The sequence below is a fragment of the Lissotriton helveticus genome, chromosome 6, assembly GCF_964261635.1.
Source record: "Lissotriton helveticus chromosome 6, aLisHel1.1, whole genome shotgun sequence".
NCBI classification, from domain to species: Eukaryota; Metazoa; Chordata; class Amphibia; order Caudata; family Salamandridae; genus Lissotriton; species Lissotriton helveticus.
The window spans coordinates 938,485,503-938,500,289 of NC_136067.1; the positions used below are offsets into that span (position 1 = coordinate 938,485,503).

General features: G+C 42.4%; 1 protein-coding gene across 1 annotated transcript in view; it reads right to left on the reverse strand.

The window, feature by feature from the left end:
- Positions 1 to 14,787, reverse strand: part of SDCCAG8 (SHH signaling and ciliogenesis regulator SDCCAG8) — a 1,463,224-nt gene that overhangs the window by 600,790 nt on the left and 847,647 nt on the right. The window contains exon 16 of the mRNA XM_078648583.1: positions 3,538 to 3,669. Within this exon, the coding sequence (XP_078504709.1) occupies positions 3,538 to 3,669 (132 nt within the window). The remainder of the gene's footprint in view (positions 1 to 3,537; positions 3,670 to 14,787) is intronic.

Sequence of the window (14,787 nt, forward strand, 5' to 3'; positions counted from 1 at the left end):
GCAAACTTGCCTACGGCACCCTTTAGGAATGGCACCAAGCTCAATAAACATACATGTGGAGAGCAATGCAGGTCAATGTTACTCATGGTAGATAATTTACAAATCCCATCAGCCCAGAATGCTGCAACCCTCTGACATATCCAGGCTAAATGCCAGAAGTCGGCACCCACAATTCCATAGCGCTTGCATGCATCAGTGTCTCTAAGCCCATATTTGAATAACTTTTGTGGAGTGTAGTAGGCCTGAGGAATGTATTTGAAATGAATTATTCTGAGGTTGCCATTAGACGTCACAGAGCGCTGGTCATCTGACAGCAATGTTCCCAATCCTGCTGCGTTAGTTGTGGATTCAGATATCTGTTCCATTTCTCCAAACTCCTAATATGCAGACTGAGGAGCAGTGTATGCGATGTCTGCAATGTTGGGGGTTCTGCAAGGAATATGGGATAATGTGCCTGCATCGCGATTTTCAATCTATGAAAAAGGAATATAAATAGGGACGTTTTGTTCTGTATATAGCGAAGATCATCGTCTGTCAAGAAGGCACCGTCTGGATACAAATCCAGCATTGGAGTAATCCCTGCTAGCTTCAGAGTGTGCATTGCCCCCGTTTCATGTGTGACCGACAGGTCCGAGTGAAAGACAAGTGGCAACAGAGGGGAATAAAGAGGTAGTTTCCCAGCCAGACGTCCTAGTGCATGCCAGGATGCTGTGGTGGTATTAATAGTATTGATTTCATTACGGGCTGTATGTCTGCCGGTATGAGTTAAATTGGAGCTCAATGGAATGGGGTGTGCGTCCCCGTCCTCCCCTACTATGTGTGGAATAAAATCATGAGAGCCGAACCAATAGTGCGCATAATGTGCATGAGCGCATAAATAATATAAATATAGATTAGGCACACTGAAGCCTCCCCCTTGTAATCCAAGCTGAGTGTCTAACCGGGCCACACGGGCTTGTTTACACCCCCCCAAATGAATCGGAGAAGCAAGGAGCGCATGGATTTGAAGAATTGTTGAGTTAGTGGGATTGGTATGTTACGGAAAAGATATAAAAATGTGGGCAGCACGACCATCTTGATGAGGGCTATACGATCGGCTAATGACAGCAGGAGTTTCACCCATTTATCTACCTTTTGTTCCAATGTCGTGTATGCAGTGCCATAGTTCTCGCGGATAACTATTTCGAGGTATCGATGAACCCACACCCCCAAGTATTTTACAGGGTCCATCAACCACAAAACCGGGAATTCCAGATTCTGAGGCAAGGAGCTCTCCTTCAGCAGCACCCCCACGGATTTGGCCCAATTAATGTTGAGACCAGAGAATAGGCCAAACCGAATATATTCCCGCAGGAACTGTGCCATGAAAGTGTGCGATTCCCTTAGAAAATGTAAGATGTAATCCGCATAGAGTGTGCTAACTGGGCAATGAACAAACCGGAGGGCTGAGTCCATGTGTCGTTGTCTGATAATTCAAGCTAGCGGTTCCAATGTTATCGCAAACAAGAGTGGAGAGAGGGGACACCCCTGCCTGGTCCCTATGGTGATTTGGATAGGGTCCGAGGTGCATTCTTAAAGCTTCAGTTGAAATAAGCCAGCCCCATCATTGTGTCACTAATTACATCAGCCACATAATCAGCACATCTAGTGATTTGAAGAGAGGATCTAAGCTCCTACAAAGGAAGTAGTTAGGTGAGAGGACATAAGCTGGCCTTCCATGCACTCAATCCCCACAGTTGTCATTTTGGGTATCATGAAAAAAAAATGTGGTCAACACTGAAAATGTGTCTCTAGTGCTGAGATTTGATGTCTACTCTGAAGAAACTTAGAATACAGAAATAGCCTTTTCAGTTGAAGCTGTAAATTAAAATAAACAGATTTGAAAAACAGCAGCATTAAAAAAGGTTTATTATGATTACCTTTAGTCAAGTTGTTTCTAGCCAGTTGTTAACTTTATCGAGGCAGTAATGATAAGGGGATGATGATGCCAATGTCTATGGTTCAAAAATGCTAGATTAGCTTCAAAGGAACACAGTGGTGCCCTCACTCCTGGGTCACATGAAACATAGAGAGAATTCTGCATAAAGAAATGGTTTCAGATAACCTGACCATCAAATTATTTCTTTAAATGGAGAACTCACAGACTCCTTCTCAATAATTATACGCCAACCCCAAAAACAAATTGCACTGACTAGCAGGAAATAGTAACAAACACAAATTTCTGTTCCACTAAAGCAAACAGTGTTGTTATGGGGAGGGGGGGGGGTTACACAAGCACAGCATTACTGTTCTGAGGGAGTTAACAGCTTCAAGATATATGTTGGCTTCTGGGAAACAAGCTGTGTCTCCCCCCCTCCCCCCCAAAAAAAATAGTGTATAGGCAAATAGCAAACTATCCACTGTCCTGCATACTGACTTTGTGTAAAAATATGTACACACACTGTAAAAGTCAAAGTGAAATCGCAGTAGGCCCAGTGAAGGGTACGGGCCAGAGCAAAATAAGAAATCAGCGTGAGAGAAGTGTAAAATGTGTAAGTTAAATTGGAAGTGAATTCAGAAAATGTATGTGTAGAGGAAAGTACTTATAGAGATCATGTACACTAAATCATAATTCATGATTTACGCAGCTGTGTCCGTTCTTATAGTGTTCTTGGTAAGACTTTGCAGCCTTTTATAACTGGATAAGTCTATTTACAAATAAGACTGAGAGGCACACGTGGAATGCCTCCTATCATGAGTGATGCGAATATACATTTTTGCCAACGAGCAACAAGAACATCTCTCGGTTTGAGACTTTTGACCTGCATAGCGAGAGACCTAACAACAGAGAATCTCCTATTTTTTTCTCCAGATCCCAGATTTGTGTTTACCGAGATAGAAAATTTGGCACACTGGTGATAATGATGCATGCTGTTGGAACATACATTTCCATCTTGATAGCTTTGCCACATGTTGACTAGATAGCTGCCCTGGCTCAATCCCAGAAACTGCTACTTCGGTACTTCATATATTTATTGTGATTAAATACTCATTTCAGGTGGAGGGCTTTTAAACCCACGTCATCATCAGTGAAGGGGGAACAAAGAATACATTTGATGCAAAGACTGGTGCAGTGAAGAGTACTTTCCCTACAGTGACTGTGGTACGGAGAAAGGTGGGAACTGGTGTCACTAATTCTAACTCAGAACTCCTGATTAGGAAATAAGCCATCCAGCTCAGTTCTGGATACTCCATCCACATCTTGCAGTTTTAAATGTATCATTTACCTACATGATGGACAGTAACCAATGAAATTAGCAATGGTAAGATGCAAACTTAACAGTATGGTATGCAGAACACTGGGCTGCTAAACATTTCAGTGGGAAAACAAGGAGGTAAACAGTGTTTATAGTAACCAGTCAAGGCGAATTAAGTGATTCTGCGTTCCCAGAGAAATAATTATGCTTCCCTGTAGATTCATGTGATAGGTGATCAAACGTAGCAGACATTTTAAAAAAAAAATGCAAGCATGTATAATGTATTCTCAAAAGGTCTTACCTCTGCTTCATTCTCTCATGCATCCTTCCATGTTGGATGCACTGTTCTTCCAGCTCGTCGTTTCGTTTCTGCAGCTTAACAAGCCTGGTATTGGTGTACTCATTGTCTTGAATAAGCTGTCCTACTTCCAGCCTGTAAAGAGATTGCACAGTTGAAAGAGGTGGTCTTGACAATCAAATTCGAAAAAGTAAATGTTTAATTCTCCCACCAATGAATTAGGATCTATTTATGTATGCAACTTGTACAAAGTGAGCCTAGCTTCAAAGCGCTGTGCAATAAGGGAGTGGGTTACACTTGAAAGTGAGGGTGGTGAGCAGTGAATGCAGATATAAGAACATGATTAAGAATAGCAAAGAGATGCAGGGAGGTGGGACTAGACCTGATGGACTCCCAGGGGCAAGGACAGCACACAAACCCATTAGAGAACTTGGCTTTCGAATGGATGGAAAGCAAGGTAAACAAAACAGGAGAGTAAGAAGATGAGATGAGCTCGTTTCTCTTCTCCTTAACAATGTACAAACAAATAAAAATCAGCTCGCTACCAAACCAGTATAATGTCACAAATGGCTTTCACTAGGATGTATGAGCCCATTATTATCTAACTTCACATCCACCATCACTGTTTTTAATCCTACCAAAGGGATCCACGATTAAAACTTCCCAAGGGACAGATCACCTTGAGACAGTTTTAATTCACCCATAAATCCACAATTTCACAAAAAAACAGCTCTGCTTTAATCAGGGATCGTAGCACACCCGAGATGCATTAGGCGTCTTGGGTGGAAACCCAATGAGGAAGCATGACACCAATTTGGTTGGTGGGTGAGAGTTCTTTTAAAAACCAAAGGTTTTTCTGGATACATGAGTGTAAGGTACTCATGACGTTATACTGGTATGGTAGCGAGCTTGTATTCATTTGAGATGGAAAACTAGTCAGCATGTAGTCCTGTAACTGACTGGTCACACTGTGATACGGTTCTGCTTGGACAAAATGGGTTTCAGCTTCTTGTGAAAGTGGGGAAAGGCTATTGCCTACGGATCTGAACTGTGATGCTGATCCAGAGCCTCAGGGAATAGATGGATAATAGCGGCAACTCATCTTTTCCCTCTTGCATCTCCTGACTTCCAGTCTGCTGAAGCAGGTGTTGTGTGCATTGGTGTTCAATCAAGGGTCTTGATTTATGAAACCAGCTTGTTACAGTGGTGTTGCAGTACTAACGATATGTAGATTTTTTATTAACACAAACGTTTTTGCATTTAAAAAAAAAGGACTACAGTTGTAACACATTTCCGTAGGCAAATGAGAACATTCGGATAAAGTCAGATAGATATTTCAACATTACTACAGGCGTGTTTGGCAATCGACACCGCTTTCATGCAAAACAACAAACAAATGATTAAGGTACCCACCCCCCACCTGGATCCCCAATAAACTTGCCATGCCACCTAGTAATTATACCATACAATGCTAGGGGGAGAGCAAGTAGATGATTGTGGCAGCCAGTGCACGGACTATGTGAAGCTGTTCCCGTTTAGCGTCAGAAGTATGCTGCAACCTAAGGATACAAATAGTGCTATACCACTGTTGTCCATGCTGGCCTCGTCATCTTAGCTCCTCAGGGTTCTGGTTCTTGTGCCTTGCAGCCCTCCAGTAGTGTATTCAACTAGAAGGAAATAGGTGTTTTACACAGATCCCTGTATTCCTCCCGCCTAAGGGCCTCACTTTCAGAAAGTCCCCAATGCAGTACCTTCCTGGGGGCCAACAGGAATTTCCAGCAGTTGGTTTAAGCATTTCACTAGTAGCAGTGCTAGGTTTGTGAACCGAGTCCCTATCTAAGAGCCCCTAGGTCCTGTGGGCAGTCCGAGTATGTACTGTTCAGGGCTATCCCATTGAGGTCACACTGTTAGCTCCAGCCTCCACTATTCCCGCCCAGTAATTTGCAATCCGGGGTCAGGTCCACAGCATATGTATCAGGTCTGCTCAATGCCCATGGCAGCGAGGGCACATCCAGGATGCTGTGGGGTACATCCGGTCAATTTTGTGTGGTGTCAAATATGCTCTGTGTAGTATGGAAAATTGGATGATTTCAAATCTTGAATTACGAGATTGTTTTCGGGATATTCCAACATACAGGCCCATTTGTTATCTGAGAGTTTCCGAGCCAGGCTCGTCTCCCACTTGTTATTTAGGGAAGTGAGTGGTGTCATGAGGTGTTTTGGGTGTTCCCTGTACAGCCAGCACACTAGGTGATGACCGTGACCCATAGTATTAAATGCCCTAAGGAGTTCATGAGTAGGGTGATCCTGCCCATCCGCTGCCCAATATTTACGTACATATCGAAGAATACTGGCATGGGTGAGGAACAAGGTATTGGGGAAACCATGAGTGTCTATAAAATCAGTGTGGGACATCAGTGTGCCATACGCAAATAGCTCCCCTACAGTGGTGACATCCACCTGCTCCCAGAGGTCCAGTCTTCGCCTTGTCAAGGTGCGAGAAGCGGTAGAAAGGCCACAAAAGGGTATATTAAGTGCATAAAGCGATTGTGCAGCAGTTTATTTCGTCGCCATTTCTCAGTATGTCAGGGTATACTTAATAGTAATGTATGTGTGGGCAAGGACGGAGCATTGGGATATAGCAGTCTATGAAACTGGCGTCGACCAACTATTTCCGACAGATTGCGACCAGCCAACCAATATGATAACGACTGTAGTTGTCCAGCTATACAATAGGCCTTGCATTCTGGGGCCCCCATTCCTCCTTGTCCGTTGGTAGTTGCAATTTCTCTAGGCCGAATATGCGGCGCCCTTTTCCACACACAAGGTCAACTGGTTTAGTATTTAATAATTTAAACACCCAGGCTGGTATAATAATGGATAAATTCACGAAGTGGTACAACAAGAGCAGTAACATTATTGACAAGGCCAGGCCTTTGGCCACTGATAGAGGCAATGTAACCCAAAAGGCCACTTGAGGCTTAAGTGCTGTAACCGTACGAGTTAGGTTCCCTTCCAATAGGTCACGTCCGTCCCTATAAATCTGAACTCCAAGATACCGAAAGGTGCATGAGGCAACTGGTATCTGCAAGTCTCCGAACTAGAGCATAGGCTCCACTTGCGTGCCAACAAAGGAGTAAGCACAGGATCATCATTGATTCCAGAAAGATTTCTAAACGTATACAGCAGCCGGACCATCTCTACCTGCCCCTCCTGAATATCTTTGATATACAAAATCATATTGTCAGCATTGAGAGATACAGTATGTACTGTATTGCCTATAGAAAACTAACTACATGTAGATAATGCATTGTATGTGATGTGAGCAAGCAGCAGGAGCTAATGGGACTCTACAAGGCCTGGTAAGTTTCTGCAGTACTAGTGGAGACCTTTAATGAGGTGCATCATTACATGAAGGAGAGTATTTAGTGGAGTATGGGTGGTCTTGAATGCAGTCCAGCAGAGTTTTACTAACGTCAATGAGGAGATAATCAGTGGCTGGATGGCAGATCACTAATCCACGTTTAGCTTTAAGGGCCTTCCTCTGCAAAGGATGGCAAACAAATATCAGGCTTTATTTGTCTTGAGAACAATACGAATCCTGTAGCAGAGGTCGGTATCACTTAAAAGGGCCAGGAACCTGGCAGTGTGGAGGAGTCAAGTGGTGAAGCCATAAACATTCATCTCAGAAAGCTAGACTTGTCCCCAATTGTCATTTATAGTCACTGGCAGTGAATACAATTTACATCTTTGTGTTTCATTTGAGATAGGCCTTAGATATGCAGACAAATAATTTAGAGATAGTGCTTTAGGCAACCGATTCTCTGTTTGGATGACACTTTCACAAGGAGCTGCTTGCCATCCATCTACTGACTGATTTTGATGTTCTTGTTAGCCAGGAGGGCTCTTCAGAGCTCCATATACAGGTCGAAGATCCCTTGATGAGAAGATAAGCCCTTGGGGATGACACTGACAATGGTGTAGTGTTCTGATCTGAAGGAACGCTTTGGACTGTCTGAGGTCTGTTATACAGATTTGACTCAAATCACTGCAGCACAGTATCATTGAATCTCATTTGGTGTAGTGAGGGCCTCATGTAGGGCTTGCTAGTTAATGGCGTTAAAGCCTAAAAACAGGTCAGGCAGGACAAGGAGGAAGGAGTCTGCTAGTGGGGAGGTTTTAACCACCTGGTGTGATGCAGTCTCCATACTACACTGCAGAAGTGAATCCTAAATGGTAGTTTTGAAGAACGGTGTTGTGGAGATCTTGTCAGAATAACCTTTTCAGTGATCCTCCTTATTTATGCCAGAGGGGTTTATCCAGTCCGAGAGGTGGCTGCTTGGGAAGGAACAATGGGTAAGGTGCACAGGTTCTGTGGAGGTGCCACGGGACTTCAAATACTGGAGGAGAATTATGTGTTTATCAGAGGTGGAGTTTATGGTAGTCCACGTGGGGGTGTTGCGTGGTGGACTCGTTGTGGTGATATCGGGCTTGGTAGTATTGTAAGATATTGTCAAACTTGCTTTGAAGAAATTACTGATCGACATGTGCATCACTTACAGTGCTCAGTAAGTCAAAAATTGAGTTTATTGAAACCATATATTAAATGAAAACACTTACATTTCATCTAACCTTTGAATGAAACTGGCGATATTGATATATACATATGCATAAAACATACAAAAAATGTTACTATCATTTTTGAAAGCAATTAAAAATATTTTTACTGCGCAAATCACATCAAAAAAGAGTTATAGTTTGAAATTGGGTTCTAATTCCATACTCATACAAATATGGTTTAGATTCTTCATCTTAGTTGCCATAAAAACAGACAATCAAACATTATATAGGCATTGATACATTGTGTTCTCAAACCACATGTGCATTCCACTCAACCCCGTTGTCTTGGATTAAACCAAATACCTCTGCTCACAAATGAAAAGGATTCAGCCCTATTTTAAATTTTAAAATAGGTAGTCTCATCTCTGGATTTGGTAGGTAATTATTGCTTTTTGATTGAATTCTCTTTCACTGGGTTGAAATCTTACAGTGCAAATACTTTAGATCTTTCTTCCTAGATTTAGGTTGTTTCAGTGACCCTAACTTTGATTTTGACAGGCTCAGGGATAGGCTTGGAGCAAGCAGATCTATAGAGAGTGAGGTATATAACCTGGTTAAAATATTTCTGGTGTCCTTGGCCCATCTTAGTTCAATTGTTACAATCTCCTCTTGACATCATTTTGTGAGTTTGCAGTGTTGAGATTCCATGCCTAACTCAAAAGAGAAAAGTAGACAACCAAGCTAGGAAACTTTGACTTAGGAAAGTTTGCTTCAGTTTTAACTGTCTGGACCATAGATGTATTTGGTAGGCACAAAAGATAATTTAAACATATTCTTCCTATCTGGTTCCACTGATAATTACAGTTCAGACACAGAATCTCCACTGCATACAAAATCTGAGGATGAATCATTGCAGAATAGACTGCTATGACAAGTATAAAAGAGGGTCCACCAAAATCCCTACTACATGTATTGAACTCCACCACTGAAGTCAAGGTTCTTGATGTCTTCATGTCTAAGTTGTCATTCCAATTGAGTTTCTTAGGATACATCATACAACGATGTTTATAGGAATCTACTTATTCAATACCATGAAAAGGGTGCACATTTCTGTCCAAACAACAAGACTTTTGTTTCCTAGATTTTGGCTACTATATTCTTTTGATCACAATATTTATAGAACTCTGTTAGTTTCCTCTGTAGCTCAATCCGAGTCATGTCCATAATTCTAGGTCATTGGCAAAGAAGAGACAAAGGGCATGGTTACCACCCATCCTGGGAGAGACAAACCTATTTTTGATCAAGTGGATGGAAGGTCTGCCAACAACAGAGCAAACAAGATAGGAGCTTGGACATAGCTATTCCCCAAATCATTTTATTGGACATTGTTCTTTAAGAGGGAACCCTCAGTGTCGACTCAAACTATAGCATAGGTTTCCTTGTGGAACTCTTTCAAAATAACAAGTAAACCCTCTAATATTTCTAATTGAATAAGGCGTCATACAATAAGTTTTGATTAATCAAGTCAAAGGCTATTTGGATATCAACAAAAGTTATTTTGTTTAAAAGAGGTAGCTTCTCAGGTCAATGAATTTGTGAGCTAGGGTTTATAGACAAAAAATGGTCTATGGTGGAATTACTTCCTTCAAATCCACCTGGCTCAACAGGGATTAAGCTCCTGTTCTCTGTCCAGTCATTAAAATATTGAACTATTATTTTAGCAAACAATTTTGCCCTGTCTAGTAGGCTTATCAATCTATAGTTGTTAGGGAATAACGGGTCATCTTTTTAGAAGAATGGTTTTATATTTTCCCCTTTCCACCTTTCTGGGAATCTTCCCTTTCATAGTATTCTTTGGAAAACGAAAGAAAATAACCTAGCACACCGCTCCATGTTTGATTGTATAGATACGGTGAGAAAGTCACCAGGGCTTATGGTCCTTGAAAAATTCATGGCAAAAGCGGTAAAAAAATGTTAAGGTATTTTTAGGTACAACATCATTTACCCTCATGATTTTCTCTTTCTGTTTCCTAATTTAACTCTTGAGGGCTTGGCAATCTACATCAAACCATCCCCTATCTTTTCTTTGAATATATGGGGTAACTTTTCTCAAATCATCTTCCTGTTTTTAACTTATCCTTAAGCAATTACATTCTGCTTTATTATACGAAAATACCAGTTTAATATGTTGTTATTCAATGACCCATCAGTAGAGTCCCAACGTTTTTGCTGGTAGACAGAAAGTAATAACTAATAAAATCGCCTATGATCGCTACCATCAATTTGCAGTACTTGTAAATCACTAATCAAATCAAAATATCATGCTTGCAAGAACATATAATAAATTGGATATCATTGATTAGCTTTCCATTCCAACCGTAAAAAACTCCAGATAAGAGTAGCAGCATCACCCTTCACCCTCAAGATTTTCTGTTTCTGTTTACTCATCTTGCTCTTGGGGGCTTGGAAATCCACGCCGATCTACCCCATGCAGACTGTGAAGAAGACCAGAAACAGAGCAGAACTTTGGAAGGGCAAAAAGCAGCCTGCTGCCACATTTTGGGCAAGCAGGAGTCTTCTGATGACTGATTTGTTAGAGCCAAGATACAAGATGTTACAGTAGTCAAGTTGGGACAGAATTACTGCTTGAATGATGGTTTGTCGGGCGCTGGAATCAAAGAGGCGGAGGATTGGTTTGAGGCTTCTCATAAGCTTGAAACAAGTGCCAACAACCAATTTAACTTGGGCCTCAAAGGCCAGGGTACTGTCCATGATGTCTAAGTTGTTAATGAAAGACATGGGTTTGGGAGGAGACCCGAAGGAGGAAGGCTACCAATGGTTGCCCCAAGAAAGAGTGTCTTTTCACAGTAGGACTTCAGTTTTATTGGCATTCAAGCGGAGGTAGTTGACATTCATCCATTCTGCCATCGCTAGCAGTCCTTTTTGGAAATTAGACCTGCCCAGCATCAGGTTATCTGTAAAAGAGAATACCAACTGAGTACTGTCGGCACAGCATATCATAGCAATCCCTGTAGATTTGATAACCTGTGCCACAGGTTGGATGTAAACATTAAACAGGGTGGGGCTCAATGAAGAGCCCTGGGGGACACCATGGGGTACAGAATGAGGGTGAGAGCTGCGAGTAGGTGAGATGGCCTGATCATCTTTAAGTCCCCCACTCTTTGATATACATCTTGCCCATTTGGCAAAACTAATTCAGTTTTTTAGCTTTTCGATTATTTTTTATGCCGATGACACACAACTTGTCAATTTCTGACCACATCTCTGACACACAGGAGTGTTTTAAAGAATGTCTTTAAGCTAAATGGGATGCATAACAGTTGCTCTACAGCTCACATCAGAGAAAAACAAAATTATAATTTTCAACACCTCAATCAGCATTGGGCCCCACTTCAGTCCCAAGATGAATAAAGGAATGTAGGGATTCAATTAAATTGTGATTTTTTTTCAGCAGTGTCGTCCAAATGTTTCTGTCTACTAATGTCACTATGGCAGTTCTTAGATTTCTGGATCTTTTCCTAGCAGAAGAAAAATTAGGTACATGCTTTGATCAGGTCAAGACATGATTATTGTAATTACTTATATCTCGGCTTACCCAAATACTCTTTTCAGAGATTACAGGTGATTCAGAATGTGGGTGCTCACCTGATTCTGAAAATTCCTAAACATCACTCTATTTCTCCCTATCTTTGTTATCTTCATTGGCTTTTAAGAAAATAAAGGGTGATTGTTAAGGCTATGGTTTTAGTTTACAGAGGCCAAAGGAAGGTCCTGTCTACCTGCAAAAGCTTTTTCAACTATAATCTCCAAGCAGAGCCGTGGGATCCAGAGGTGCTCGACTCTAGGTAGTTTCCAAACCAAGGTGAGCCAGAATTGGCAGAGCCTCCTCTTTTCAAGGAGCCACACAATGGATTTTTCTTTTCACTGAAATATTTCTTAACAAAAATGAAAATGTAGTTTGTTAACCTAGTTAATACCTTCCTATGGCTGGCCTAACACCAAGATAGCCCAGCTGGGGTGGCTGCTTGAACTTTATAAATATACTTTTTTTGTAGTATAGATTTTTATTGTCATTTCTAAAGTTACAACAACATTGATTGAATGCATCGTATCACAGTTTCGGTTACCAGCAGATCTTCAGTTAGAACCCCCTAACCCCCACTTCCCCTCCCTCCACTCCCCCAAAGGCTCTGACAAATTATATTCAGGATAAATGCATACAGTACCTTATCAGTGTTTTCATAAAGTTGATCAAATGACAATGATGCAAGCAAAGCATACAAGCATGTTTCGTGGGTCCCCTTAGAGATTCCACTGCAACTATATCAACGCCCGCTCTGTAACACATACTCATTCTATGGGGGGGAGGCGGGGGTAACTCATCTGACAGTGTCAGCAGCTCTGGGAGTATCGCCACCCAAGCCCATAGGTCATCTGCCAATTTATCATCCCTACATGTCTTGCTCATGTGGCTCCCTTCAGCATTCAGTCATATCCTTCATGAAGTCAGAAAAATGTGGCGCTTTAGGTGACAGCCATCCAATTACTATTCTACGCTTTGCCAGCACCAGCCCCAGGATAAGGAATTTTCTACTTAATTTCTTCTACTTTCTAATAGGGATGTGTCCCAGCAGGCATGGGCCCACCTCTCTGGGTATCCCCCACCCAGTGACCATGTTGAGCTGCGCCAGAACTGACTGCCAGTTGGCATCTATATTTGGGCACCCCCAGACTATATATATATGAAATCCACTGCTTGACCTTTGCATCATGGGCACTCCAAGAAAGCTCCGGGTTATGGCGTGTAATCTACTAGGGGAAAGGTATACCTGGTGAATCACATTGTATTGCAACAATTTAAACCGCACGTTGGTGAATATTGTTTTTACTCCCTCATGTATCCCCTCCCAGTCTTTCGTCATTAGGGATGCCTCTAAATTCGTATGCCATTTATGTTGCACCGAGAGTTCAGGTAAGGGAGCAACCTCTCTCAGGGCCCTGTATATATTTGAGATCAAACTTCTACCCCCCAGACATGACTATCAGGGCTTCTAGCGTATGGGAGGCCGGTAGAGCTTCGGGGAACGATGGCCAAACCTTGCGTGCTGTAGTCACTTTTTTTGTGAATTGTAAGAATTGATCAGTTTCAAGTTGAAACGTGTCTATGGCATGCGCCAGGGTAATAAGCATATCATTAGGAGAGCTCGCGTAAAGTATCACAGATGCCCTCCCGCCATTTATGTAGGGACATACAGCCACATGCATCAACAGAAGCACTTGCGATTCCTAAATAGCGATTTTTAAGGAATCGCTATTTAGGAATCGCAAAAGCCTATGCATGTAGCGATTGCTATAAAAATAGCGATTCCTACACATTCCTTAATTGCTACTCGCAAATTGCGAGTCGCAATTAAGGAATGCTGTCCCATTCATTCCTATGGGCCTCCAGGCTCATAGTAATGAATTGGAGATTACATGAGCAATTTGCGAGTACCAGTAGGTACTCGCAAATTGCTCATGCAATTTCAAGGGTACAAGGGTGTCAAAATGACACCCTGTTGCACCTCTGAAATTGATCTGTGCACATATGTTGCACATACACATGCCCTAAGGGCGTGTGTGTGTGCGCAACATGAAACTTTGAAAAATGCACAAAAGTGCATTTTTCAAAGTTTTTGCAAATTACCATGAAGTTCAACTTCATGGTAATTTGCTACTCCTATTAGCGAAATCGCCATTAAGGTCATTAAGGTCACCTTCGCACTGGATCCAAACGGCCCAACTAGCGCCAAGAGCGAACAAGCAGGAGGATAACCAGTAAGGCTCCCTCGTGTACCCGTGGCGCAAGAAGGTGCTCCAGAGGAAGTGGGCCACCCAAATATAAGGTGTATAGCCTCATAAATTTCCTTCAGTTGGGGAGGGTCGCTCTAGCTCTGGGAAACTCTGGGAGGCATAGACTTGACCCTGGCTCCACTACACAGTAAAGCCTAGAGTGCTGAGGCTCCAGCGCCAGATCCGATGACGCTTCAACTTCTTTTTCTAGCAGGACTTATCCGATGACTAGGATCATGACTACAATTATCGAAAGTGGCTCCTCAAGTGGTCCCGGGACCTTCTACGCGATCAGGATTGAGAGCGTCGCAGGGTTGGCCGAAGATGTCGGGAGGTGAGGCGCTTGAGGCATTGTTCCCTCAATGTCTTGGAATTCATAGCACAGCAGTCCGCGCAGGTCTTGGAGTCATGGGCCCGCTCCTAGCACTAGGACAAACCAAATGATGGTCTGTCACAGACATCTGCCTGTGACAGGCACCACATAGTTTAGTGCCTGTTAGCTTCTCAGGGGACACCTCTAACACACCAGAGATGCCTCAAAAACGTCAGTCAAATATTGACAGAGGGTAGCTCTCTCCGGATCTGTGCTGACTGGTGTGGGGAAAAAACTGAGGTCAAGCGCTGGGGTGGTGCCTTTATAGGCCCTCCGTATGTCATTTCCAATGTGGAGCCGAACGACACCACCTAATAGAGAGCAGGGGTATTGCTGCAAAAATTTCCAGATCTAGTGTGATGCCTGGGGCATATTCTAAGGTAAGGAATCAAAAAATCTCTATCAGAATATGTTTTACAAATTTGTTTGGAGCATAAGCATATTATTTTGCTTTGCTATATAGGTGA